This window comes from Nelusetta ayraudi, unplaced genomic scaffold (genome assembly GCF_046127955.1).
Source record: "Nelusetta ayraudi isolate G7.1 ecotype Tasmania unplaced genomic scaffold, CSIRO-AGI_Nayr_v1 ptg000205l, whole genome shotgun sequence".
NCBI classification, from domain to species: Eukaryota; Metazoa; Chordata; class Actinopteri; order Tetraodontiformes; family Monacanthidae; genus Nelusetta; species Nelusetta ayraudi.
Genome location: NW_027466254.1, coordinates 327,008 through 351,400, shown reverse-complemented (window position 1 = coordinate 351,400; position 24,393 = coordinate 327,008). Strand labels below are relative to the sequence as shown.

General features: G+C 45.7%; 1 protein-coding gene across 3 annotated transcripts in view; it reads right to left on the bottom strand.

The window, feature by feature from the left end:
- Positions 1-938: 938 nt before the first annotated feature.
- Positions 939-24,393, bottom strand: part of rabgap1l (RAB GTPase activating protein 1-like) — a 76,320-nt gene continuing 52,865 nt past the window's right edge. For all 3 annotated transcript variants that reach the window (XM_076015979.1, XM_076015980.1, XM_076015981.1), the window contains exons 18-26: positions 21,520-21,561; positions 16,640-16,768; positions 7,960-8,052; positions 5,462-5,572; positions 4,971-5,075; positions 4,612-4,695; positions 4,235-4,306; positions 3,634-3,834; positions 939-3,200 (exon numbers count right to left, since the gene is read on the bottom strand). In XM_076015979.1, the coding sequence (XP_075872094.1) occupies positions 3,039-3,200; positions 3,634-3,834; positions 4,235-4,306; positions 4,612-4,695; positions 4,971-5,075; positions 5,462-5,572; positions 7,960-8,052; positions 16,640-16,768; positions 21,520-21,561 (999 nt within the window). In that variant the 3' untranslated portion in view covers positions 939-3,038. The remainder of the gene's footprint in view (positions 3,201-3,633; positions 3,835-4,234; positions 4,307-4,611; positions 4,696-4,970; positions 5,076-5,461; positions 5,573-7,959; positions 8,053-16,639; positions 16,769-21,519; positions 21,562-24,393) is intronic.

Below are 24,393 nucleotides of genomic sequence, written 5' to 3'. Positions count from 1 at the left end.
ATTTTATAATCTAATGTATTTGTAATAGTAGTATGTAAGACCGCCTCTAAATAAACGTGTTGACGTTGCTGTATCGTGGTTCGTCCGGTGCGTGTCGGGTCGCGCTTGAAAGTTACGCAGTGCAGTTACAGCCGGCACAACCCCCTCCTCTCGCTGCCGAGGCGGCACCGTTGATCCTATTAATTTATTACTGCTTTACTGAGTTTGGAATCATAATTTTATGGTCGAAAAGTTACCTAAAGCTGCTTTAAGGCTGAAATTAGAGTTGTTGTTTCGGGGTTCCTCATGTGCTGGAAGCCCCAAATTTGGCATGGGCGCTTCTTGAGGGATCTTGATGACAAAGCAAGTGGCCCCACGTCGCTGTGACCTTTGACCCCCATAGACTTGTCTGGCATTAGGGTTAGCGGTCAAATAGCGGAATTTTTTTTTGAAGGTGGAATCGAAACCTAAGAAGCACCGCGGCTTCAGCATGGTGTTTTTGGCAGGGTTTGTAAAGTGTTTTTTTTTTTTTTTAACTAAAATGTTCCGGTCACATACCAGCAACTAATCCTCATGGTTGGCCGTGGAAGCTTGTTGATTTAAAAATGATGAACCCATTAAACAAGGTGGACGTGGTGGATTTATCTACATCCTGTTTATCTTGTGTGTGAGGATTATCGTTGTCGTTATCGCTGTCGAATGAACAGCTAACCAAAGACGGACTAAAAAAAAACAAAGCAAAAGAAACAACTATATTCTGCAGTGGTAGCGTTCTGCCGCTAGAGGTCAGTGATAGACAAAGCTAGGAAAGGGGGGGCAGCATTTTGTATATTGAATTCTTCACACTCAACTTTTGAAAAAAGTTGCATATTTTTGAGTGAGGCTCTGCATGTGCTCCAAGATCTCATGGATAGCATCAGTAATCAAGACATTCACAAAAAAAAGTCAGAGTGCATGAATGAACAGAAACATTGTAATTTATTTATTTCAGTCAGACAGTTAATGTCAAGCAGACAGTGCTGGGGTCAAAGCCTGCGCAACAGGGCTGAACAATCCCCCCCCCACCTCCCCCCGCAATCAGGATCACCTTTAAACAAACACATTAACTGCAAATAGTGTTTAAAATTTGTTATAACGTTGCTTTAGTGCACAGAAAACACGAGGAACTCTCTCCAGCCTGGCCAACTGGTTTCCAAAGAACTGCTTGAAATGTTTTTGTAACTGCAGAAGGTAACCTCCCCCCCTGCCACCTCCCCAAGAAAGGAAGGGGGGGGGGAAAGCACGCCACCGATAAAGGAATGTCCCGGTAATGCAGAATACAGTGAAATGGAATGTTCAGTCTGACACAATTCTCTTTTGTCCACCTCCACGCCGTTGGTGCATTTCTACCTGTAGAGGCGACAGGTGCAGCCTGAAGAAGGTTCACTTCCACACATACACACACAGACACGGACACACACACGGGCATTGATCAGAGTCCAAAGGCTGATCTCACTGACAAACAGGGAGGAGGACACAGCAGCACATTTGGCACCTAAAACTGCAGCAATCACACCGAGGCAAAAACAAACCAACAAACAAATAAACTTATATTGGCCGCTCTTGTAACAAAATGGTGTACAAGCAACAGAATTGTTGTAACGGGTGCCGCAAATTCTGAAAACAAAAACGAAACCGGAAAAAAACAAAGCAATCTGATAAAAGTGAAAGAAGTGAATTTTACCTGATTTACCCGCTGTGCTCATTACTCAAGGGATTCAAAAGTGCATGTTGTACTGTGGATATGGCAAGCAGAAGCATTGGCAGCGCTGTAGGAAGGCGACCGGGCTGACTGAAGGGGGGAATCAAGGGAAACTTCCTCGCTTACGTTTTATAGTGTGCAAAGAATTGAGAGGAACTTGCACTAACAGATTCTCTTATTTTTATTTTTTTTTTGGAATTAAAATTGTGGTAACCCCTGAAGGGAACATGCGAAAGAATTTGCTATAACAAATAAAAGACAGCAAAATGATAAAACCAATGAAAAACTGCAGCTTTGACATTTTGAAAACTAACGTGCAACGTTGACGATGGTCCCAAAAAAATGTGAAACAATGCAAATACAACACACAGATATGGAGACATGGCAACGGCGTAACCGCTGGGCGTGAGGTGGAACTGAGATAAAAAAAAAAGAAAAAAAAGAAAAAAAAGTGTGTTGTTTAAAAAGTAGAACAAAATGTAAAAGGGATAAAACACACATTGGCTTGGTCAACCTAAAGGTCACATGACTCTGCTGCCTGTTTGCTCGTTCAGCATTTGGACTCGACCACATTGATGATGACACTGTGCTTATGTTAACGTCATCGAAAAGACATTCAAATTTTGAGCTGTTAAAAAAAAAACAACAAAAACAAACCCTGAACAATAATAAAAAAAAAAGAGAAAGAAAATAGCAAAGACCTTTGCCTTGTGTTTCTCCTAAAGAACTGTACAAGATTACAAAAAAATCAACAATTAGTAATACATATTTATATGACAACGCTCTTCTTTGTTATATTACTATAAAGAAATGCAACTTTCCGTGTTGATCCTGATTTAAGGGCTGAATGCAGTTTTCCTTTTCATGAGCGATGAAGCCTCACCTTTGGAACGAGTGTGGATATGAACGGAAGGGAAAATATTTTGGAAACGGTTTCCAACTTCCAAGTGTTTTCGTTAAGCGGACGTCACGCCAATTCTGCAGTGGCAACATCCAGCCACAGGGTGGAGATGCAATCTGCACATGGACGCTGTTTTGGATCAACGGTGGAGCCCGACAGGAGGCCGAACGAGGGGGTCAAGCTGAGGCTCCACTGATGACTTGCCGTCTGCTTTTGCACTGCCTTGATAGCAGAGAAGCTCAATAGGGTTTTCTTCATCCGCTGAGCCAAACACAGCTCATCCTGACAAATCAAGAGAAAACGGAATACTGCATTCACCGCCACTTGTTTCTTCCACTTTAGATCCTAGGCTCTCGACTGCATTCCACGGAGGACAAAGGGAGTGACGGACGGACGGACGGACGGACGGACGGCGGCCTAGGCCGGACCCTCCTTTGGGGAGGACGGCGTCTGGGACGAAGAGGAGGCGGAGGAGGAGGACGAGGCGGAGCTCTTCAGGGAGCCCAGAGTCTTGCTGAGCCAGGAGTTCTTGGCCGCCTGGATCTCGTTCATCAGGACTCCACGCTGGTGCTCCAGCTCCTGAGTGGACAGGAGGAGAGGACAGAGGTCAGAGGTCAACATTTATCCTCTGACTTTAAATTGACTTCTAATGGGTCAAATTTAAACCTTTTTTTTTTTTTTTTTTTTTTTTAGTTGTTTTAAAGTAACTTGGTAACAGTATCTACAGGTGAATTACTCTTTCCTGCCACTACACTACTAAACTGCCTGTGCAAAAAAATGTTCAATTAATTGCAACTAATTTAATCTAATCGATTAAATTCTTCATCGACAATTAATCGATAATTGAATAATTGTTAAAATCCCTAATCTAAAGCAAAAGCTGCATTTTTCATACTCAATTTGGGAATTGGTGCTTGGGAATGCTAATAAACATCCAAATAAAACACGCAATGAGTCGTCAACAAGCAGCAGCAGCAGCAGCACTGGAGCGCCTCTTGGGGGCGCAGCTCACCTGAATGCGACACTTGGCCTCCACCAGCTGCAGCTTGGTCTGCGCCAGCTCCAGCTCCAGCTGCCTCAGCTGCCCCTGCAGCTCGTCCTTCTCCTCGTCCAGAGGCTCCGTGGACGTCTTGTGCCTGCTGGGGGAGGCCGCCTGGAGGGAGCCCGCCGAGCTGAACAGGTCCCTGCAGCGCTCGCAGCTTTGCACTTTACTCTGCAGGGGTCGAACGCACAAACGCAACGCGAGTTGGCACGCAGTGTGAAGTTGAAGGGAGGAACTCGTGCCAAAGAGTGACAAGTTGGGTGGGTCTGTTCGTCTCGCCCTTGTTGTCCCACATCTGTCGGAACGGCGGATGGACATTTTGCTCTCGGAGGATTTTAAAGATTGTGATATTTTTTTTTTTTTTTTTTTTCTTATGGCAATCTGGATTTAACGAGCAATAAAACAAAGAGGATTATTATTGTTATGCTCCATCTATGCTGCCATCTAAAAAGCAGCCGTGCGCAGAATGCAATGTAATTTAGCTACAGCACATTTAGCAGGCCCGTATTCTCACCATACACAGTCTCCACTGAATCCTTTTTAAATCCTTGCTGACACTGCAGAATCTTACCCTGACGATGTCCAGCTCCTCTTTCGTTGCTGCCTGCTGCTTTTCCAACCTGGTGCTCAGCTGGGAGCAGATCTGGAATATGGAGAGACGGTGGACGATTCATGAAAGACAAGATGTCGCTTTTGAACAAGAAGACGGCAGGTGAGCTGCAGAAATATATGATAATTAGGACTGTCAAACGATTCATTTTTTTTAATTGCGATTAATCGCAGAATCTTCATAGTTATCTGTGATCAATCGGGGTTATCTGTTATTTTGGTCACTTACATAAACATTTAAAATGAAACTGAGGCAAATAATTTCAAGGCCGGTTTAGAAGTTTTCTTTTCACCACTTAAAAAATAGACAATAGATTTCGGGAAGTGAATGTGTTGTACCTGTTTATATTCAGCAATGATGGCTGTGGTTTTCTTGATCTCCAGCTCCGCTTTTTCCAACTCCCTCCTGAACACTTCCTTCAGCTGAAGAGGGAAATAATGTGGCCAAAACATCCCAAAGAAAAGGACGAGTTGACAGTGCAAACTTTCTTAACATCAACGAGAGGGAAAAAAAAAAGAACAGTTGCAGAAATACTGGCCTGCTCAAACCAGGCGAGACGTAATGGCAACAAAAGCTGCTTTGCAATCGCTGCTGTTTGCTTTTATCAAAATACTGAAGGCTGAATAACGCAAAACAACAGATATAATTGGAGCAGTTGGTTCTGGAGGGCCGTGCGTGCCCCGTTATCACCGCTTACCTGAGCCGTCTCCTCCTCCTGCCGCCTCTTCTCCTCCTCCGTCTCCACCAGACGTTGCTTGGTGCTCAGCAGCTCCTTGTTGAGGACGTCGGCCTTGTCCTCGGCCTGAGCACGCACGCGCACACACACACACACACACACACACACACACACACACACACACACCGTTCAGCTTTCATTTAATACAGTTTCACACACACAAACCACATAGCCGTCTGACTGGGACAAAGCAGAAGAAGGAGAGGCTCACGGGGCAGCAGTTAAACCTGACCTGACCTCAGTGCAGACAAGCCCAACTGCAGCCACTTACTTAATTATGTATCATGCAGAGTTTAAAAAAAAAAAAAAAAGGTCACACTGTTGGGTTTTAGTGCAGTTCTAAACGGTAAGCCTCTCATGTAATAGCAAATATGAAACCAACCAACATTTGCTGGTTAGTAAGTTGCATTGAAGCATGAAGCTTGAGCCGACGCGAGAGACGAGTGAGATACCTGGTCCAGGTCGTTCCGCAGTGCGATCTTACTGGTGACCAGTTCATGGGCCAAGTCGTCATTCTCCTGTTCCAGCCTCATACTGGCCTCCTGGAGACGGCGGTTCTCCCTCTGGAGACACACACACACACACACACACACACAGAGTCAGAACATACGTTGATAGTTTTGTTACGAGATATCCAAAAGTAAAGTTTGGTAAATGCCTTTAGGACAACTTCCCAGAGACAGAATCTCCAACACTCTGGAAAGTTGCATTTTAATTATTCACGGAGGGTTAGTTTCATTCTTCCTGTTTGCAAAATATTTATGGATATGGAGCGGCAGGAGAGGCAGTGAGCGTTAAATGCGGCGACTTAATAGAAGCCCTAATATGTGACAAGGCACCACCAGCACACGGTCATTATCATCTTAAAGTCCCCATTGTGGGGCCTCAGTGGAGTCTCATGACTTCTGCTCCTTCTCTAACCAGTTTCACATGACGGCCTCAACAAGATCTACCGGTTGTCATGGCCTCGACACACCCAAACCCCACGAATCCTCTCAAACGCACGTGCACAAAGAAAGCAGAAGAGCGTGAGCGCCGAGCAGAATCCACTTGTGTGTTTCGTCTCAAATCTTAAAGACGAGTCTGATAGATGGAGAGAGGGGCAAGACAACACAGACCGGCAGTCACGTGTCTGAGTGGACAGAGTGTGCTACACCCTTTAGATTGAATTAACCACTTCCTGTGAGCAGGGAAGGGAGCGTCTTAATATGGACAGACAGAGAGAGAGAGAGAGAGAGAGAGAGAGAGAGAGAGAGTGAAAAAAAAAGAAAAGAAAAGCAAAGCGACTCAGCTGCCTGATGCAGCTTTGCAAAGATCACGCTTTGGACCCGTACCTACATTCACTATCTGAGCAAAAGCTCTATAGACACAGCAAAGACATATTAATCCTCAGAAAATAAAAAATAAATGCTAAAGGGCCACACGTGAAAAAAACATCAGCGGCGGAGAAGTCTCACCACGTCTGTGCGACGGCTCGGCAGCAGCTAAACTCGATGCATGTGATCCCGACAGCAGTTTCCCGTCTGCCACTGACCCTCGACAGCCTCGCCGCGCCTCTCGCACTCCTTTATCTAACACCAGCCACACACTGGAGGCAGCCTGCCGGGGGGGAGGGGGGGGGGGGAAACCCCAACACGCTGAGCACAGCGGGCCGAACAAAAAGGAGGAGCTGGACTGCAAACTAGAGCAAAACTATCCACTATGCAACCCACCTCTCTGTCGGAAACGAATGCAACTCGTCCCAACTCTCGGTTATTGTTTCCCCGTTTTTGCTTCTCTCTGAAATGACGTCCGCTGTCAACACTTCCTCCTCTTGGCCAATTCAAATAAGTCCGAACTGGATTCCCAGCAGCACTGACAAACATCCTACTTGCATCGTGACGCCTTGGAGAGAGGCTCTGTGTGAAGTGGCCCTCTTGCAATATGTGTATATAACGTTTTGAAGGATTTTCTTGGTTTTTTTTTTGCTAGCCGTGCATGTTTCATGTGTTTAATTTTAGACAAATATTTGCTTTTCTCTTGCCATCTGGAACAGTCAGCAAGTCGGACATGTTTACGTCGTCGCCATCCAAATGATTCTCCGGAGAAACGACGGAAAGGGAAACGCTTTGCAGCGGGCGGCTTTAGTCTCAAGAGTCCTAAAAACAGAGTGAGCAGCAGAGGAGCAGTCATGACCGATTCCGAGGCGAGAGGTGATGAAACGGAAAGGGAGGGACGCCGCCCGCCGACAGTTTGAGATCTTCTGCATGTTGAAAATATCTGCCCCACCGTTCCTGTTTTACCTTCTGAAGGAAAACGTCTCTTTAAAACGGCTTCGAAGCCTCTGACAGCACCGCGACAGCTTCTCCCAAACCAGTGACATCACAATGAGATTTTTTTTTTTTTTTTTTTTTTTAAAGGATGAAAGCGTCTCGCTGTGTGAGAAGTCACGTGTGACGAGGCAACAGTCCTACAACAAAAGGAGGTTTTCTAATCTTAGCAGTGCGCATCGTTTCAGGTTTGAAAAAAAAACAAAAAAAAAAAACATGGTAAAAAAATGAAGGAGATGAAAGCACAGTCGCTGCAGTAAAAACTCCTTTGATGAGCAACTTACAAACACGAGAGCGGAGCGTTTCTCTTACCATCGCGGAGCCACTCGGTTATTAAGCCACGCTGCTCTGATGTTAGCGCATCGTCTACTTTGGCAACGAGTATCAACCAAGGGTTTGGGGGACGGATCCGTTTAACTTCCCCATGTGGTTATTTCAACAAAAAGAAGTGCCGTAAATGACAAGTTTGCGCGTGTTTGGAAATACGGCAATATACTTTGCGAGGGCTGCGACGCGTCGCTAACTGACTGAGTGAGGACGTTTCTGGAAAGCGTGAGAATTCTTTCATCTTCACAACGTTAGTGTGAAGGCTCGAAGGCAAAATGAGCGGCGGTCAAACGTGAAACGTGTGCCTTTCCCACCTGGTATCGGTCGATGGGGTCCTCTTGCTGCAGCTGGCTCTCCCTCAGCGTCTGGTACTCCTTCTCAAACTTCTTCAGCTTTTTGGTTGGAACCTGGAAGCAAAGAGTGAAAGTGTGCGCGACTGAGCGACCGAATCCGAAACAATCAAACAACTTCCTCTGATAATGAGAGAAGGTCCTGATAAAACACGGTCTCAGCGCCGTCGTACGCACTTTGACGTGTGACCCAGCGGCGCCGAGGCCGAGGCCACAGAGGAAGGAACACTGGCCCGTACGAGTCTACGAGAGTCACTCGTTCGCACTCTGCGGCTGTTTTGTACAGAACGCCTGGCTGGAAATCAGCAGGTCACATCTACTGCTGACAACTGTGAGTTCACACACTGTGAGAACGCAGCAGCATTTCCTCAAATGAAGAAAAAAACAAAAACAAAAAAACATTTCAAAACTGCGCAATGTGCGACCAAGTCACTCCAAAACGACAGAATGACAGGGCCACATGGAGACCGACAACCATTCACACTCACACACACATCTATGGACAATTCAGAGTTTACAATTCACCTCCCATGCATGTTTTTGGAGTGTGGGAGGAAGCTGGAGGACCCGGAGAGAACACACACACACACACACACACACACACACACACACACACACACACACACACACACACACACACACACACACAGAGAGAGAGCACGCAAACTCCACACAGAAAGGCCCCAGGCCCGGAATCGAACCCACGACCAGCAGCGCTAACCTTATTATATTAGATTGTATTAATGTCAATTATTTGCAGTGAATATAATGAAATTAAGCGGATCATATGACGATGCGGTGTGACTGGTTGGAGAAGGACACAGAAAAAGACTGTGTTAACTGAGCCATCAGAGAGCCGCCTCCTCACAGACACACAGTGACCAGCTGAGAACCTCACAGTCCTGCAGGCAAGTCCAGCAAATTATCAGCGTAAATAAATTATGAGAAAACCAGCAGAAAACAATAGGTTGCAGTCGTGGGTAAAACTCTTTGTGTGTGTGTGTGTGTGTGTCCTTGGGGTATTGCACCTCCCTGGTAATGTTCTCCCTCATGTGGAAACAGTGCTGCCATGGCACCCACTGTCAGGGCAGGGGGTCCCAGTTCAGGCTCAGTCACATGACCAGCCTGAGCCTGAGACCAGCATCAGTGGGTTTTCACCCGTCATGTGTTTTTACTAAACACTGTGGTTTCAATCAATGCCATTCTACATTAGAAGAAAGAGGAGGTGAAGATGAAGATGAAGATGAAGATGAAGAGCACAATGTGGCCGGGAAAAAAAATAAAATAAAATTTGGAATGAAATCAGTGAATGCATGAGGTGCAGGTGTTCCACTGCAGTGAGGAATAAAATGCATGATGAAACATGCAACAGAGACGCACAAGTGACATTGATATGAAATGCTTCTCATTACTCATTACTACCTGGTTCACATTACAAATAAACTTTTTCTCCACCTAGTGGCAGAATATAATAACAAGCCACAGGACAAATGGATTATCACAAATACTAAATAATACAATTGCAATGGTTAATTTTTTTTTTTTTTTTTTTTTTTATCTAAGCACATCTTTTTAAAACTGTTACAAAAATCAAAGCTGAACATGCTGAACATTTATGAAGTTTTACATTCTGCAAATGTATAGCGCAATATTCACTCATCAATGGTAGGTTGTAGTTGATGTTATAAACAGTTGTTTTCACTTTAAGTTGTCTGACATCAAAATGGTTTGGTTTTTTTTTTTTTGTCAATATTTAAGATTTTGGACAGAGAAAGTGAAATTTGAAAGACAAGATTTGAAAAAAAAAAAAAAAAAAATAGAAAAAGGAAAACCAGAATGCTTTGGTGAAGATCCGCGACGACTTGAGGGTGTCGCAGCGGAAACACCCTGAAATCATCACAACACGGCACGAGCCGACTGACGTGTGTTTTCCCGAGGACTCCTTCACACTCGGCTTCTTAGTGTCAAACGCACACTCACTTGTGCCCGTTGTCTTGAAATGTTCCATCAGCACCTGTGTCACTCAATGAAAACACTGACGTGTCACAGTTTCTGGCTTCCAGGAGGAGGTGCAGTATGAGTCAGAGCGACAACGGAGCCTGATTTGCTCTCACATCTAAAGTTGAGAGAAGTTTGAGCAATGTCGCCGGTCATTACTGACAGCGCAATTCATTTTTGGATACCTTTGGATACTCTCCAGCAAATGACTTGGGTAGTTTCCCATCTTCACACTTCACACAGGCATCGCTCCTTTACACTAATATTTCAAATAACGTGTAATACTTGGGGGGGGGGGGGGCGGATTCCTTGGTTTACAACAACAACAACAAGTTATCAACGCGGCTACTGAGACACAGATGGAGTTTTAAAAATTCCAAAGGCATTCAAACATTCTCCACAAGCAGGATATCTATAACTCAAGACGTGCTGGAGAACGTCAAGGGCAGAGATTCAGAGGGAGAAACCTCCAGGCATGTGCGCGCTGCTCAGGGATGCTTTGGTGAGGAACACACACGCAAACACGTATGGAGAAGATAACTGAAGCCACCACTCAGGGAAGTGTGACTCTTGCTTAAAAAAAAAAAAAAAAAAAAAAAACATGTGACAGGAAATGGTACCAGACCCACTTCTAGAACCCTGACCTGAATCTCTGCCGTCAAGCTGGATTGGTCCCAAACCTCCACGATGACACGCAGCAACGTTGTACAAGGGGCTGTAATTCCAGAAAGTGAGTTTTTTTTTTTTTTTTCCTGTTTCGCACACGCATGCCTGTGTGTGTGTCTGAGTGTGTGTGTGCGTGTGTGTGCGTGTGTGTCCAACGCTTACATAAGGTGGCACTCTGAGAGTTTGAATATTAAAATAAGGACAAGTCTAAACGGACATCCTAGAGAAATCTAGGCCATAGAGCTTAATTACCACCCCCTCCACACACACACACACACACACACACACACACACACACACACCCGCGCACACACAAGGGCTCCATTGATTCCAGATAAATATCCAGATAAATAATTGAAAGTAAGTGACGGCCACCGAGCGGACTGTTAACAAAGCCTCCCGACCTCAAACAGCCGGGACACTTTCAGAACAAACTACTCATCCCGTGCATTCACACACCAGTGTGGTCCGTCTCAGCCGTGAGAGCTTCATGTGCAATCTCTGTCCTCCCCTGTGACTCCACAACTGCAAACACTACAGAAAAAACAACAGTTTAGGGGGTGAAGTCCCCCTTTGTCCTGAAGCAAAGCCGGGATGAATGAGCGTGACCGACGCAAACTGGCCACCAGAGTTACACAGCGACATTATCAACGGTTGAACTGAGGAACAAGAAAGGAACAAATTAGCGCAGGCGAAAGGCGGGGGGGGGGGGGACCCGCGAAGCCATCGAACAAGCGAGCAGACCTACCACGGGTCTGATGCTCCTGAGCGGCCTGGAGCGGGCCACCAGGCGGGCCAGAGCGTCCTCCTCTCCCGGCCGCTCCACCACATGAGCGTCGTACGCCACCATGATGGACACCTCCTGCATCATCTTCAACCGCTGCCGCTCGCAAGCAAAGAGCAGGAGGCGGTGAGGCAACGTGCAGAGGGAAGTGTGAAGGGAGGAGGAGGAGGAGGAGGAGGAGGAGGAGGAGGAGAGAGGAGGACGGAGGAGGAGGAGAGAGGAGGAGAGAGGAGGAGGAGAGAGGAGGAGAGCAGTCGGCAGGTTTGAGCTTCTCTCTGAGAGCAAAGGAGGTGACTGGCAGCAGGCGAGAGCCCCTCATGCACCGGGCCCCTCCCCCCTCAGAGAGTAGGAGGAGCTGCAGGAGAGAGGGAGAAGGCAGGACAACACACCTGTTTGTCTCTCTCTCTCTCTCTCTCTCTCTCTCTCTCTCTCTCACTCCCTCGCTCGCCCTCTGTAACGCTAGAAGTGTGTGACAGAGGGGCGATGAGTCCGCTGCTTTCCCGCCGAGCGACTCCTCTCCTCGCTCGCCCACTCTCTGCGCCGCAGCTCGCTCGCCGACGCTCCACTCTTTCAGCTCGCAGTCTGTGAGCGGCTGCTTTTGTTCTTTTTCACGTCGCCGTTAAAAATAAAGCCGGGGGAGGTGAAGGGTGGGGTGGGGTGTGGGGGGGTGCTCACTCGCATGTTCTTGACAGAGATGGGAAGGAGGAAACCGTCAGATCAACCGCAGTGACTCGTTTGCACGCAGATTGAACTGAAAAAAAACAACACAAGCCACCCGGAGAGGGAAAGAGAAGCGGCTTTGAGACGTCAACAAACACTGCAACCAGAGGTGGCACAAGTATTCACATTCTGTACTTCAGTAAAAGTTTAGATAGTTTTGTAAAAAAAAAAAAAACAAAAAACAAAAAAAATGCTACTGAAAAATTTAAAAAAAAAAGTATTGATTCAACCCAGTTATTTAAGTAAAAGTAAGGAAGTACAAGTTCTGAAAAGTACTTGAGTAAAAAACAAAACATATATATATATCTTTTTGGCATGAATGAAACAATACAGTCCTTGACAGTTTTGCAAAAATGAAAAAAGTTGTGACATAATAATCTGGCCCCAAAACCCAAGTACTCAAAAAAAAAAAAAAAAAAAAAAAAAAATCCCACTTTAATCATTCAGTAACATTCATTACCAACATTTTTAACGACACAACAGCACAGTTCAAATAGCTCCACTTCAAGCAACAACAACAAAATACTTTCAACAGAATTTGTATCTTTTAAGCTCTTTAAACACAAAAGAAACCAGCCCGTTTTCTTTCCCAACGTAAGAAGTAGAAACTTTGTAACTCCCCAGCTCTGGCTAGAACCACCTTAACGCCAACTAACGCCACTGCAGCTCACATTTTACGAACAGTCAGTTATTCTGAACTTCTTTCTGGACTTTTTTTTTTTTTCCCTCAAACTGTTTCAACCATTTTTCTTACACTGATCCCCTTGAAGCACGCACCCCAACACCTTCTGTTCAGGTCCCACATCAACTTCTAACCTCCACTTTCATCACAACGAGCTAATATCCAGAACAACTGCCAAGTGAATTCTGTGCAATACGGGACCGTTATTGCATCGTATGAAGGAAGAGCTCAGAAAAACAATACAAACTCCCCCTGAAAACGTTGCGTGTGCTTGAGGACTGCAGCAAACAATGCATTTCATGAATAACTTCTTCATGCATGTACAAACTGCAACAATCAGACGCTCTCACAAGCAAAGCTCGGATCTCATTGGGCTTCTTTCTGCTGTTGTGTCAGATGAATATTTGCCTCTGTCACGGCGGAACAAGGCGGGTGAGCAGATTCTTTTTAAAAATTTAAAAAGGAGCCCTGTACAGTCTTATTTTTAGCTCCACTCTGTTGTTCTGTGAATAGCCGGAGAGAAAGACGACACAGCGTTGTTGTGCTTGTGTAAATGTTTGCGTTTTGTCCCCCCCCCCCCCCAAAGTGTTGGTCTAAATTGGCACACGCAGATGCAAGTCACATTTTCCCATGAAGTGATTTGATTGTCACTGTCATTCACATCCATCATTATTACTTTGATTCAGAATGTCTTGGTTGTGTGTCTCTCTCTGCCTTGCTAGTCGTCCTGCAGGCCATTTCAGCCTCAGACTCTTTACTCAGCTGCGGTACCTTTATCTTTGCTGCGCTGCAAGTTATTTTTTTCAGTCTCTCTAAATTTATCCTGCATCTGTTATTTTCTCTCCTTGCAGTCTTGAAGTCAGACGTCTCCTCCGAACAGATTGAGTAAGGGCGGGTTGGGCGTCCGTATGGATTAATCAGCGACACCCCGGGCAGAAAATGACTACACCGCATTTCTCTTGTGGAAAGTTGTCCCTCCCGCTGCGGTCTGGTGGATGTTTAAGAAGGCTGAGAAATTCAAATTCTTGCCTAATCCCTGGAGGGGCTAAGCCACCCTACTGCCCAGTGTGTTCATCAAGTCAAGGTGCCAGTGAATTCTTTCTGTGTTTTAAGCAGCTTACAATGTTCAGCTGATCAGATTCCGACTCTGACAGAGCGATTTATGTACGAGAAAAAAAAAAGAAAAAAAAAAAAAAATAGTACGTTGCACAGAGAGCCTTCGCCAGTTCTCTCTGTAGTGGTTTGACATTGACATCGACATCTATTTATTCAGTCATCTGTATATCCGCTGAGTCCAAGTACCTACAATTCACTAATAAGCTGATGTGAAACTTATTATAAAAAGAAGTGCAATGTGCTAATCAGTATTAAGTATGGCATTGCCAGTTGATGGTACAGGCGGAGGTCAGTCTAACCCTTTTCCGGTTTGGTACTGTGATGCAAACACAACGGTGAAAAAACACAGCACATGCATGGATGTTAGGCAACACCGCAGGGCAGCGGTTAGCGCCGTCATGTCACAGCAAGACGGCCGCCAGCTCAATCGCCTTCCTGGCTCTTCTTACGGGGGGGTGGGGGTGGGGGGGGGAAATGAGTGTTGGGAGAAAAAATAAGTCCCTACCTCCCCAAGAACTCCTCTTTTTCTTAGACCCTACTTTTTGAACTTCTTGAACCATTTAAATTTGCCCATTGAGGGCATATTCATTTGGAATTCAGAGCGTGACAACAAACAAAACAAAACAACAGCAGACGGAAAAGACTGTGAAGGAAGAGTTAAGACATGCCTGGCAACACGTTTGATGTGGGCGCTTGGAAATGAAGGTCGCCGCCAGTGAATTCTTCCTCTTTCATGATTTCAAGCGAACGAACTGGGCCCAGAAACGCTTCCCATTCTCAAATGTGTCTGTGCCTGTAGACGCACAGACAGTAAACTGCAGACGCGACAAACTTTTAATGCACATGTTCAACATGCTGTCGGTCCTGAGAGAAATTGTGTTGCATAGCACGATTGCATACGAGTGCCCAAGTGCTACCAAAACCGCAAGAGATAAACGGCACAGGATATCCTGTAAGTGAAAAAGAGAGAGGGGGAGAGCGAGCGAGAGAGAGAGAGAGAGAGAGAGAGAGCGAGGGAGAGAGAGAGGGGGAGAGCGAGTGAGCGAGAGAGAGAGAGAGAGAGAGAGCGAGGGAGAGAGAGAGGGGGAGAGCGAGCGAGCGAGAGAGAGAGAGAGAGGGAGAGAGAGAGAGGGAGAGGGGGAGAGCGAGCGAGCGAGAGAGAGAGAGAGGGAGAGAGAGGGAGAGGGGGAGAGCGAGCGAGAGAGAGAGAGAGAGAGAGAGAGAGAGAGAGAGAGAGAGAGAGAGAAAAAACACCAAAAAATGGCCCTTTGTGCTTGTGATCAGTGAGCACAGCGGGCCATATGTCCAGTCAGCACGGCCCTGAGCAACCACCCTGATTAATAACTGAACGTTTCACTAGATGAGGAAGTTAGAAAATGTCTTGCGGTGAAATATTAACTGTGCACACGTTCAGGCAGAAATGGAGAAGGGGAAAGCAGGGAAGAGAACCGGAGGTTGGGCCAAGCGAGAACAATTATCTCCATTATCGTTTCTCATTCGTCAACGCTTCCCTTCCTGCAGCACAACAACACACACGCCCACGTGCGCACATACAAACACGCCCGCTATTACTGATGCTGTTTACAGCCTTTGGTCTCTTGTGACCTCGGCAAATTCCCTGAATGCCAGTGAGGCTGATTTGAGTAAGGGGGAAGATAGTGTCTCCAACTGTGTGTGTGCACTGGCAGGGATGTGAGACACGGAACAAACTGGTAATGTTTCAAGAAAACTACCAGCGGCAGAGAAGAGATCAAAGGAGAGAAGTGTTTGAAATTAATGAAATAATGACGAGGCGTTGCCCGGGGGGGGGGGGGGGGTGATCACTGTAGCTACAAAACTCTGTGAGCTCAAGCGGAGCAGACAGCTTAGGAATGATTCTCTGAAGGTTTCTGGAGTTACACCTTCATGTTGTTAACGTGTGGTTGTTAAGGCTTTAGAGTTCCCGTATCATGCTCAAGTCACTTTGAAAACATCTTCCCATCTGTAGTCTCTCAATATGCACTCTAGAAATGAGAAAAATCCATCCTTTACTCATTTCCCTTTGTCCTCTATTCAGAAAATGTGTCCTGAAACATGCACTTCCACACATCAGTCTTCTGTGATGTCACAAAGGGGCACTGACACCCCACTGCAACCTCTCCTTGGTTAGTGACACCTGCCACAACCGGTCTTTCTTTTCTGTCCAGTTCCCAACACGTCAAGAAACATTATTTTTCACCAAGTTTTTTTTTTTTTTTTTTTTTTGCTGGAGGTTTTAAACAGATGGCTAAACTATTTTGCATTCTTTGCAAGTGTGTTTTCTGTGATGCCTATTTAAGGCTCTTCACTTCTTTTTAACTCCTGAGTGACAAGCACAAAAACAGTCAAAGCACTGCGGTGTTAAACACGGTAAGAAGCAGAAGAGGCAGCTCCTCCAAACTAAAGGTCAGGGCTTTTAATTCCAACAACCTCCATGCTGTTCACACCAGGACCTTCCTAAACACGCTGGTTAAAGGTATTGGTTCCCCCAGGGTGAAACGCTAGGAAAGGAATTTCCAGTGGCGGTGCTTGACCTTACACCAGATTAGTCTGAATGCAGGAGGGCGACTCCCCGCAACACATTTTCCACATTTTAAAAGTGAAGCATCAAAAGACTCTGGGGACAGTGAGTGCATGTGAACCGCGGCCGAGCGCATTACCTTGATGTTGCAGGCCTGTTCCATGAGCCTGCGGGCATTCTCTGCTGCTCTGTAGCGTTTCGGGAGCTGGACTCTGAAGAACTTGAGAGCCCCTTCGAAATCGGCCTGCAAAAGGTCCTCTTTGGACGTCTGCAGCGAGCCAGCGCAGGGCAGGAGGAGAGGGCAGGGGAGGAGGTCGCGGCAGAGAGAAAAGGAAAAAGACAGAATGAAAGTTACTGTCAGACTGAGCAGATCATCACACACGGCTGTTAGTTGCATCCAGGACATACAGTAATACACAGGCTCTGTATGTTGCTGATTTGGATTTTTTTTTTTTTTTTTTTCTAAACAAAATTGATGTCATTATTGTTCAGCGCACCCCGAAGATTTAGATCTTGTCTATAGTGAGAGCTGACGGCCGTCACAATTCTGATGAACGTGGAGGAGGTTTATTATTTTGGCCAGACTAAAACACTGCTGGCCAGATTGTCCAGATATAACAGACTGATATCCTTCCTGGCAGTTTTGTTTTTTTCAGTCTCTGAGTCAGAATGAGTCTCTTGTTTTGTTTTGTGGTTGAAGCCATCAGATTTAAAACAAAAAAAAAAAACAGCACCGTCACTTTTCCACCACACACAAACAAAAGCTACAAAGCCAATGTTGCATCACATCTGCACATCAGGCTTACACCTTCTCCCCGTGGAAGCAATTCCAAGTGTTCACCCACTGGTTCGTCTTCAAAAGTCCAACTTGCTAGTTAAAGGAGACCTTTCTTGCAGTTATTCTTTGGAGGGCGTATGTATGCGTGAGTGGTGGACAACACATCAGAACATACACCTGCACCGATGGCACCACCTTGTGGCCTAGGCATGCATTGGCACAAGAATCTTTTCAACGAGCCACATACTGGTCGAGCTCCATTGTTGAGCCACAACAACGTTGAGTGGCACAGAAAGTATGTTTTAGTCTCATGCACTTGCAGAGCTTCTACTCCAAGTTCTCCCCAAAGAAGCTTCCACTACTTCCTCACCATGTCTTGTACAACATCTGCTGTAGGGACTTGTCTGACACGTGGCTGATGTGCACACAGACACCACCAGAATGACGCGTCAACTACTGGCAGATACTTTTCAAACCTGCAGCTTTGGCAAGAGACAGAGGTGGAGAAACAAAGAGGTTTGTTTTGCTCATCCTCTGTCCTTACCTGTAGCTCTTCCATCTATCTATCTATCTATCTATCTATCTATCTATCTATCTATCTATCTATCAAAAGAGTCTGTCAATCATTTCTTTCTCTTGCTAACTCTCGACCCCCAAAAAATCCTGCATGCTTCTTTCTATCAGCCGTCCGACTCCCAGCTCCATCTCTCACCGCCAGCAGCTTAGGCACAAAGAGCCGATGTCCCATCCCGAGGAGACCCATCACCCTGCAGTAGGAGTCCGCTGGGGGTTTACTGCTGTGGGCCCTCTCCTCTTCTCTCCGCTCTCCATCTTCCCCCGCCCTGCACACTGCTGGAAGGGGCAAATGCGGGGTCAAGGCGGGCACAGGGGGAGGGGAGGGCGGCGGGCTCGATGGAGAAGATGGTGGCCGGGTCGGGCAGGGCGAGGGAGAGGAGGGGCGGTCCCGCTCAGGGGCCAGGGTTGCAGATGACTCCAGCGTGTCGTTCAAAAGTCCCAAGAGTGGGGTCTTTGGGCTTTGATGGGTTATAGATTTGGCCTCCGAGTTGCCGTCACACCCGCGCCAGACTGCGTCCGGAGGAAGACGGTCCCTTCACTCCTTCCCCCGGAGGAGAAGCGGCAGCGTTGAGACGCTTCAACGCACGCGGCGACGCAGCAGAGACGGCCGGGGGCCTCCAAGCCGTGTAACGTGAGGGCTGATCCAGCTCATCTAGGGCGCCGACGACTCCGGACAAGTGGACAAGAGGTCGGCGGAGACGACTCCAACTTGTCCTCCTGTCAGAGTCTGGCCGCCATAACCAGGTGCAGAACTACTGTCCGATATTGATGCGCCGACGCCGCTTCCGGCATGATGCAGAGTCAACGCGCTACCTGCTCAGACCGCTTCCCTTTGAAACGCAGCCACACGAGCCGCTCGCATATCCCCTCAAAAAAAGCACCCCAACCAACTGCAATCCATTTTGCGCCGTTGCCTGGCAACAAAGCAGCTCGACACGTGGGTTGCTGCGCCGGCAAAGCGGCTACGGATAAGTACTCCACCTTTAAAAAAAATAATAAATGAATAAAATCCTTTGCTTTCACTTGAAAGATGGAGCGGGAGGTGGGGGGGGACACACGGGACCCCTTCAGTCGGCAGGATTAAATGGCCCAAACACTTGAGGCTTAGCGTGAATGAGAAGGTACGTTAGAAAAGTCAATGTGCTTGGTAGCTTCAACCCCAGCACCACCGTACAGAGAGCGGCGCACGGCACAAAGCCGACAGGGTTTTTAGCGCTCTTTGAAATGTGAAATTGTCTGAAATGGAAGGAATCCTTTCATCTGAGGGGCCTCAGCCCGAGTGGCAGCGGCCGGGCGGGAATGTGGTCTCTCAGCGGAGAGCACGGCACTTTTTTGGCCGCAAGGGAATTGTCGTGAGTCGCCTACGGCTGGGCGGACGCTGAACCCGAGTTAAGCCAGCGATGCATGAACGGCCAGATGAGCTCGGAGAGCAAAAAACAGAAAAAGCCAGTCACGTCACGGCAGCCTCGATGTATCCGAGCTCCTCCCTGCAGCGGCGAAGCACTCTGGCCAGAAGTAAAAGCGCGGTCCAGTCGACCAACTCCAGCACAGGCGGGTCCTGGTGGTCAGATTTCCATTAGCAGAAGCAGACGGGCATCCGGTGGCCAGACAGTCAGCACATCCTCCAGCTGGTAAAACCTTTCCTCCTCCTCCTCCTTCTGGTGGTCACTTCTGCCTCTCAACAACAGCCAAGAGGCCAGACAGTGTTCTAATGAGCATGAACACTGCTGCTGCTGCTGTCACGAGTGACGATGATGATGATGATGATGATGATGATGGACAGCAGCTGATCAGAAGCAAAGCTCAAAAAGAAAAGAAGACGAAAAGCCACGCAGTCTTCCGGCACTCTGCCTCTGTATATTCTCCCTCTCAGCTCCTTCCTGGTTTCCTTCACCACACCATCTGTTTGCCTCCGTCTCGTTGTGATGCTAACAGCTGACGGCTAGCAGGGGCGGCTCCATTGCAGAGGTCTGCGCGGCGGAGAGAAGCAGCATGCTGGAGAAATATGTAGCCAGCCAACGTGGAAGCTGGGCAGGCTGAGGCAGAGAAGAAAGAGGCGGAGGAGGAGGAGGAGGAGGGGGGAGAAAAAGACGCGACGGAGAGGAGAAGCTCCGAGTCGACATCCATGAGAGGACGCAAGAATAGGTGGGGAGGGGGAAAAAAGAAACAAAGACAACACCAAAAAAGAGTGAGCCTTCTCTTGCGTGTCCGGAATGCTAGCGCTTATAAGCTCAGGTTCCTGTTGTGATGAGGATGGCGGTCGGAGAGCAGGAGAGGGAGGTGAGCGCAGATGGATGGAGGGAGGGGGGATGAGAATAGGAGAGCAGGGTGGATGGTGGAGGAGTAGGAGGAGGGGGAGGGGGCCTCAGGGGAGAATGTCGTCATGCCTGGCCAATGAGAGGCCGGCAGTGGAAGCCCCTTCCAGCCTCCTCACATCCTCATTTGTTCACCAGCCATCACGCTCACCACCTATTCCCTCTTTAGAGCACATTATCTCTCGACTCAGGAACAGGAAGCAATATTGCCGGTGTCTGGTGTCTTTTAGAAGCCATTTTTAAAACAAATATTCATTAAGAAAAAAAAAAAAAGAGAGATTTTTTTCCTCAAAGGAATTTGAATTTTTTTTTTTTTTTTTTTACTATAAACTATTGTTCTCTATGCAGTAAATATCCTAGGTTTTCTTCTTGAAATCTCTTCAAGAAAGTGATTGTAGAAAGCATAGTTGGCTAGCAAGATGTAAGAAGAGTCAAGAACTAATCTTAGTCTTGGCCACAAAAAATATTAAATATCTTTGTTTTCTATTATCAAAACTGGCAAATGAGAGTAATATCATAATTTAAATTGCCATTCAAATTGTCAAGTAACCCCTTTCACAATTTTCACAATCAAGTCAGTGTTTTTGTGTAAAACCAAGTTTAAGAGAGTATTTGGGAATGTTAATTTAGCAATATTTTGTTGTCAATTTTTGAAAACACATAACATAACAAAAATACTCCTTTAATATTGTTAGTCAGTACCATTTGGCTGTGACTAAAGCTGCATATGGTTTATTTCTGTAATATTAAAAAAAAAATATATATATATATATATTTTTTTTTTTTTCATTTTATTTATGTTACATTTTTGGCAGAACATCTTGGATTTAAGAAGAAAAAAATACCCTGGTCATCTAAAATATCTAATATATAATTGCAGTTACTTTGATCATTATAGTTGCAAAACATCCTGCATTGCATCCAATATAATAACACTTGGCAATGCCAATGATTGTCAACTTTTTTTTGTTAATACAAATCTTTAGACCTCTTTTGGTTGTTGTTATTGTTGTTGCAAAGATAATTCTGACTGACACACTGACTGAATGAATGAACGATAACAAATGACCAAAGTGAGCTGTAGTTTCACATGTGAGCACTGGGGGGCAAAATAAGCCAACAGAAAATCTGTGTGGAACAGACTCGCTCCACAGCTCCCTGATCCCCTGGCTTCCTAACAGGTTGTTCTGGAAGAAAGATTTCCCCCTGATATTGAGGTAGAGCAAACATGACTCAGTGAAAAATAAATAAAGGGATGGATCTAAATCTAAATTGATATAAAGAGATACACAATTAAGGAAGTGCACAAAAAGACTATCAGATTAATGGATGATCAAAGCAGATACTAACCTTAAGCAGGGCCAGCGCTACATTGAAGATGATGTTTAGACCCTAGAGAAGAGAGAGAGAGGAAAAAAGAATCTAGATAAGTACAACAAAGAAGTGGAAAAACCTTTATTCTTGAAGTGTAAAAACAGGTTGCAAACTGTTATCACTGTGTTTTTGTCTTTCTTCTTTTAAAATCAACAAGAAAAATAGCAGTAATCTCAGCTAATATATAAATTCAAAGACCCTTCTTGTACAAAACAGACAAAGGATGTGTTTATTTAGGACCTGTATAATGCAACTAGGTTTGGCTAATTCCTACATCTGTATGAAATATGAGCTATATAGAGGTATCAGGGAGGTCCATTTGCAATCAGTTCCCCTGACTGGGCACTGATGGAAATGAGGATCTGTTTCCTGGGTGCGGCAGAGCAGCTGCCCACTGCTTCTGTGAAGACAGTGGGTTAAATGCAGACCTCATAAGGCAAAGAGTAAATTAAGAGAGGTTATTTCAATGTACCCTATGCACATGTGGAAAATGAAGTCCTTTAGATGTAAGGGAATGTGCAAATATCAATTAAAGAGACTTTGAAAGATTGAAAATATTTATTTTGCTCATTTTGAAAAAAATGTTTTTAAAAAGTATAAAAGAGACTCCAAAAATATTTTAGATACAAATCTTTACACAGCAATAGAAATGTTTGTTACGTCATTAATATTCCATATGAATCATTGTATATTAGACATTTAAAATCTTTTGGTACATTATATTTCTATTCTCTGTAATACGTTCATCAATTTTTATGCCCTATGTTGACAAAGTGCCTCCGATTTTTGGCACAGACAAATGAAGTAAAGCTGCTGTTGGGCTTTGCCCGGGAACACCCATCTCCTCAGTCTACATGACAACCAGTTCACATGGCAACACGGAGCTAAAAATATCCAGACGCCGCTAAAAATAACTGAGTCAAGAGAAAAGAGAGGGGGCGCTCTGCGCTCACGCCTATCTCGCGAAGCCTCGAGATGGCGCAACAGAGCTGGGACAGGATCAAAGGTGTGCGAGAGATAAAGGAATGCAGTGTTTGTTTGCACGCGAGTCATGCAGGAGGAAAGGGAAACACACCTACAAGGGAAGACTTGCGTCGCATGTGTAACTGTATAAGCGATCAACTGTATGAGGGATATGAGTGTGAGGGCAAACTGACTGCAGACTGGCAACGGAGGTCGAGACAGGAGGAAAGTGGAGATAGGGAACTGCGTGATCAAAGTAAACTGTGGATCTGAAAGGACTGAAATAGCGTATATATTAAACAATATTATAGGTTGCTTAACTTGAACGCTCAAAGAATTCTTCCAAACATTTTTTAGCACCCCTTTTACCCCCCCCCCCCAAAAAAAATGGTGAAACAATACAAAGACAATATTAGAAAACACAATGCATCAAGACTGTTGCACAATTGCTCACAAGCTTTATCTTCAGTTCAGCCAATCTGGGTCAAATGCCAAAATGTCTCTGCAGCTTCTCCATCAATTTCAACAGAGAATGTGTCACTGCCCTGTCGCTGAAGTGTGTTCCTGGGAAATCTTTGCTTCACGGGTCATTTAGCCCTCACACTCTCCCCGACCTCTTTATCTCGACAGGAATCGGAACAAACTGCATCTAATTGTGAGCGTGCAAAACGTTGGGGGTCGGGCTAAGTGGCAGAGGCAAGGTTGGAAGTGGGAAGTCAGAGGGTGACATTCTCATGTGCCGGACATCACGCTCCTGCTGCCTAATCGAACTGCATGCCATTATCATTTTTGAGGATTTACTGGTTGAGACCAGATTCCACCTCTGTTTGCGACTTGTCAACGTCTTCAAGCGGCAAAGCAGCCTGAGACGTTCACACAATTTGTTGGATATCTTTTGTTGGCCCCTGAGAAAAACGGCACGGAACAGTGTTAATTACTCATTCCCTTCCACTCCCAATAAACCTAAGAATATAAGATAGTGACATTGGGACACGAGAGGACGAAAGCAAGAGTAATAAATGAAATGGGAAGGAAGTTTTCAAATAATGTGTTGAAAAAGAATGGAAAAAAAAGAGGGTTATTCTAATCATATAGTTCAGCCAATGGAAAAACAAAGGTTCAATTGTTGTGTTTGAAGCCAAACCAATACAAGGAGAAAGATAGTGGAAGACACATTCATACATACATACATACATACATACATACATGTATTGCTATCGTTGCACATAATTGGCTTAAAGGGATAGTTCAACATTTTGGCAAATTCATTGATTGCCGTAATCCCTGTAGTCATATGGTAGAGTAAGGAACATTCCCATTAACTGATGGGCAGATGCGACCTGCTTGCGTATGGCAAATAGGCAAATTTGTATACCTTTGAGACTTTTCATCACACACGGCATTCCTCAAGGCACTATTATTGGCATCTTGGACATGTAGCACACATGTTGCCCAGTCTAATGGTAAAAAGGGCTCTGAACTGAGCAGTGCTTTCCGGCTACAAATGGGGAAAGGCTGGCTGGAAGGTTTACTTGCCACCTGATACGGCCGACCAAGTGAAATGACACTGCACTATCTTGATTTTCCCAAAGTAGCGTGCGACACTGATCAGATAATATAAAGTAAAATGATTTGCATCGGTTACATTCTTGCAGAAAAGAGCACTGATAAAGCGCTGATGGTTATCTGGTCATTCTGGAAATGCTAACAACATTAAATTGGCGATTGTGTCAACCCTAAAAAGCCTGACCAGTGCATCTCTATTGATTACCTTGATTACAGATGGCCTAGCGCTGATGCTAGTGTAGATTAGACCTTCGAACAGAGCCAGCTAGTTCGGAGCAACAGTGGAAACAACACTTCTCCTCCACCTTTTCCTTTTATATC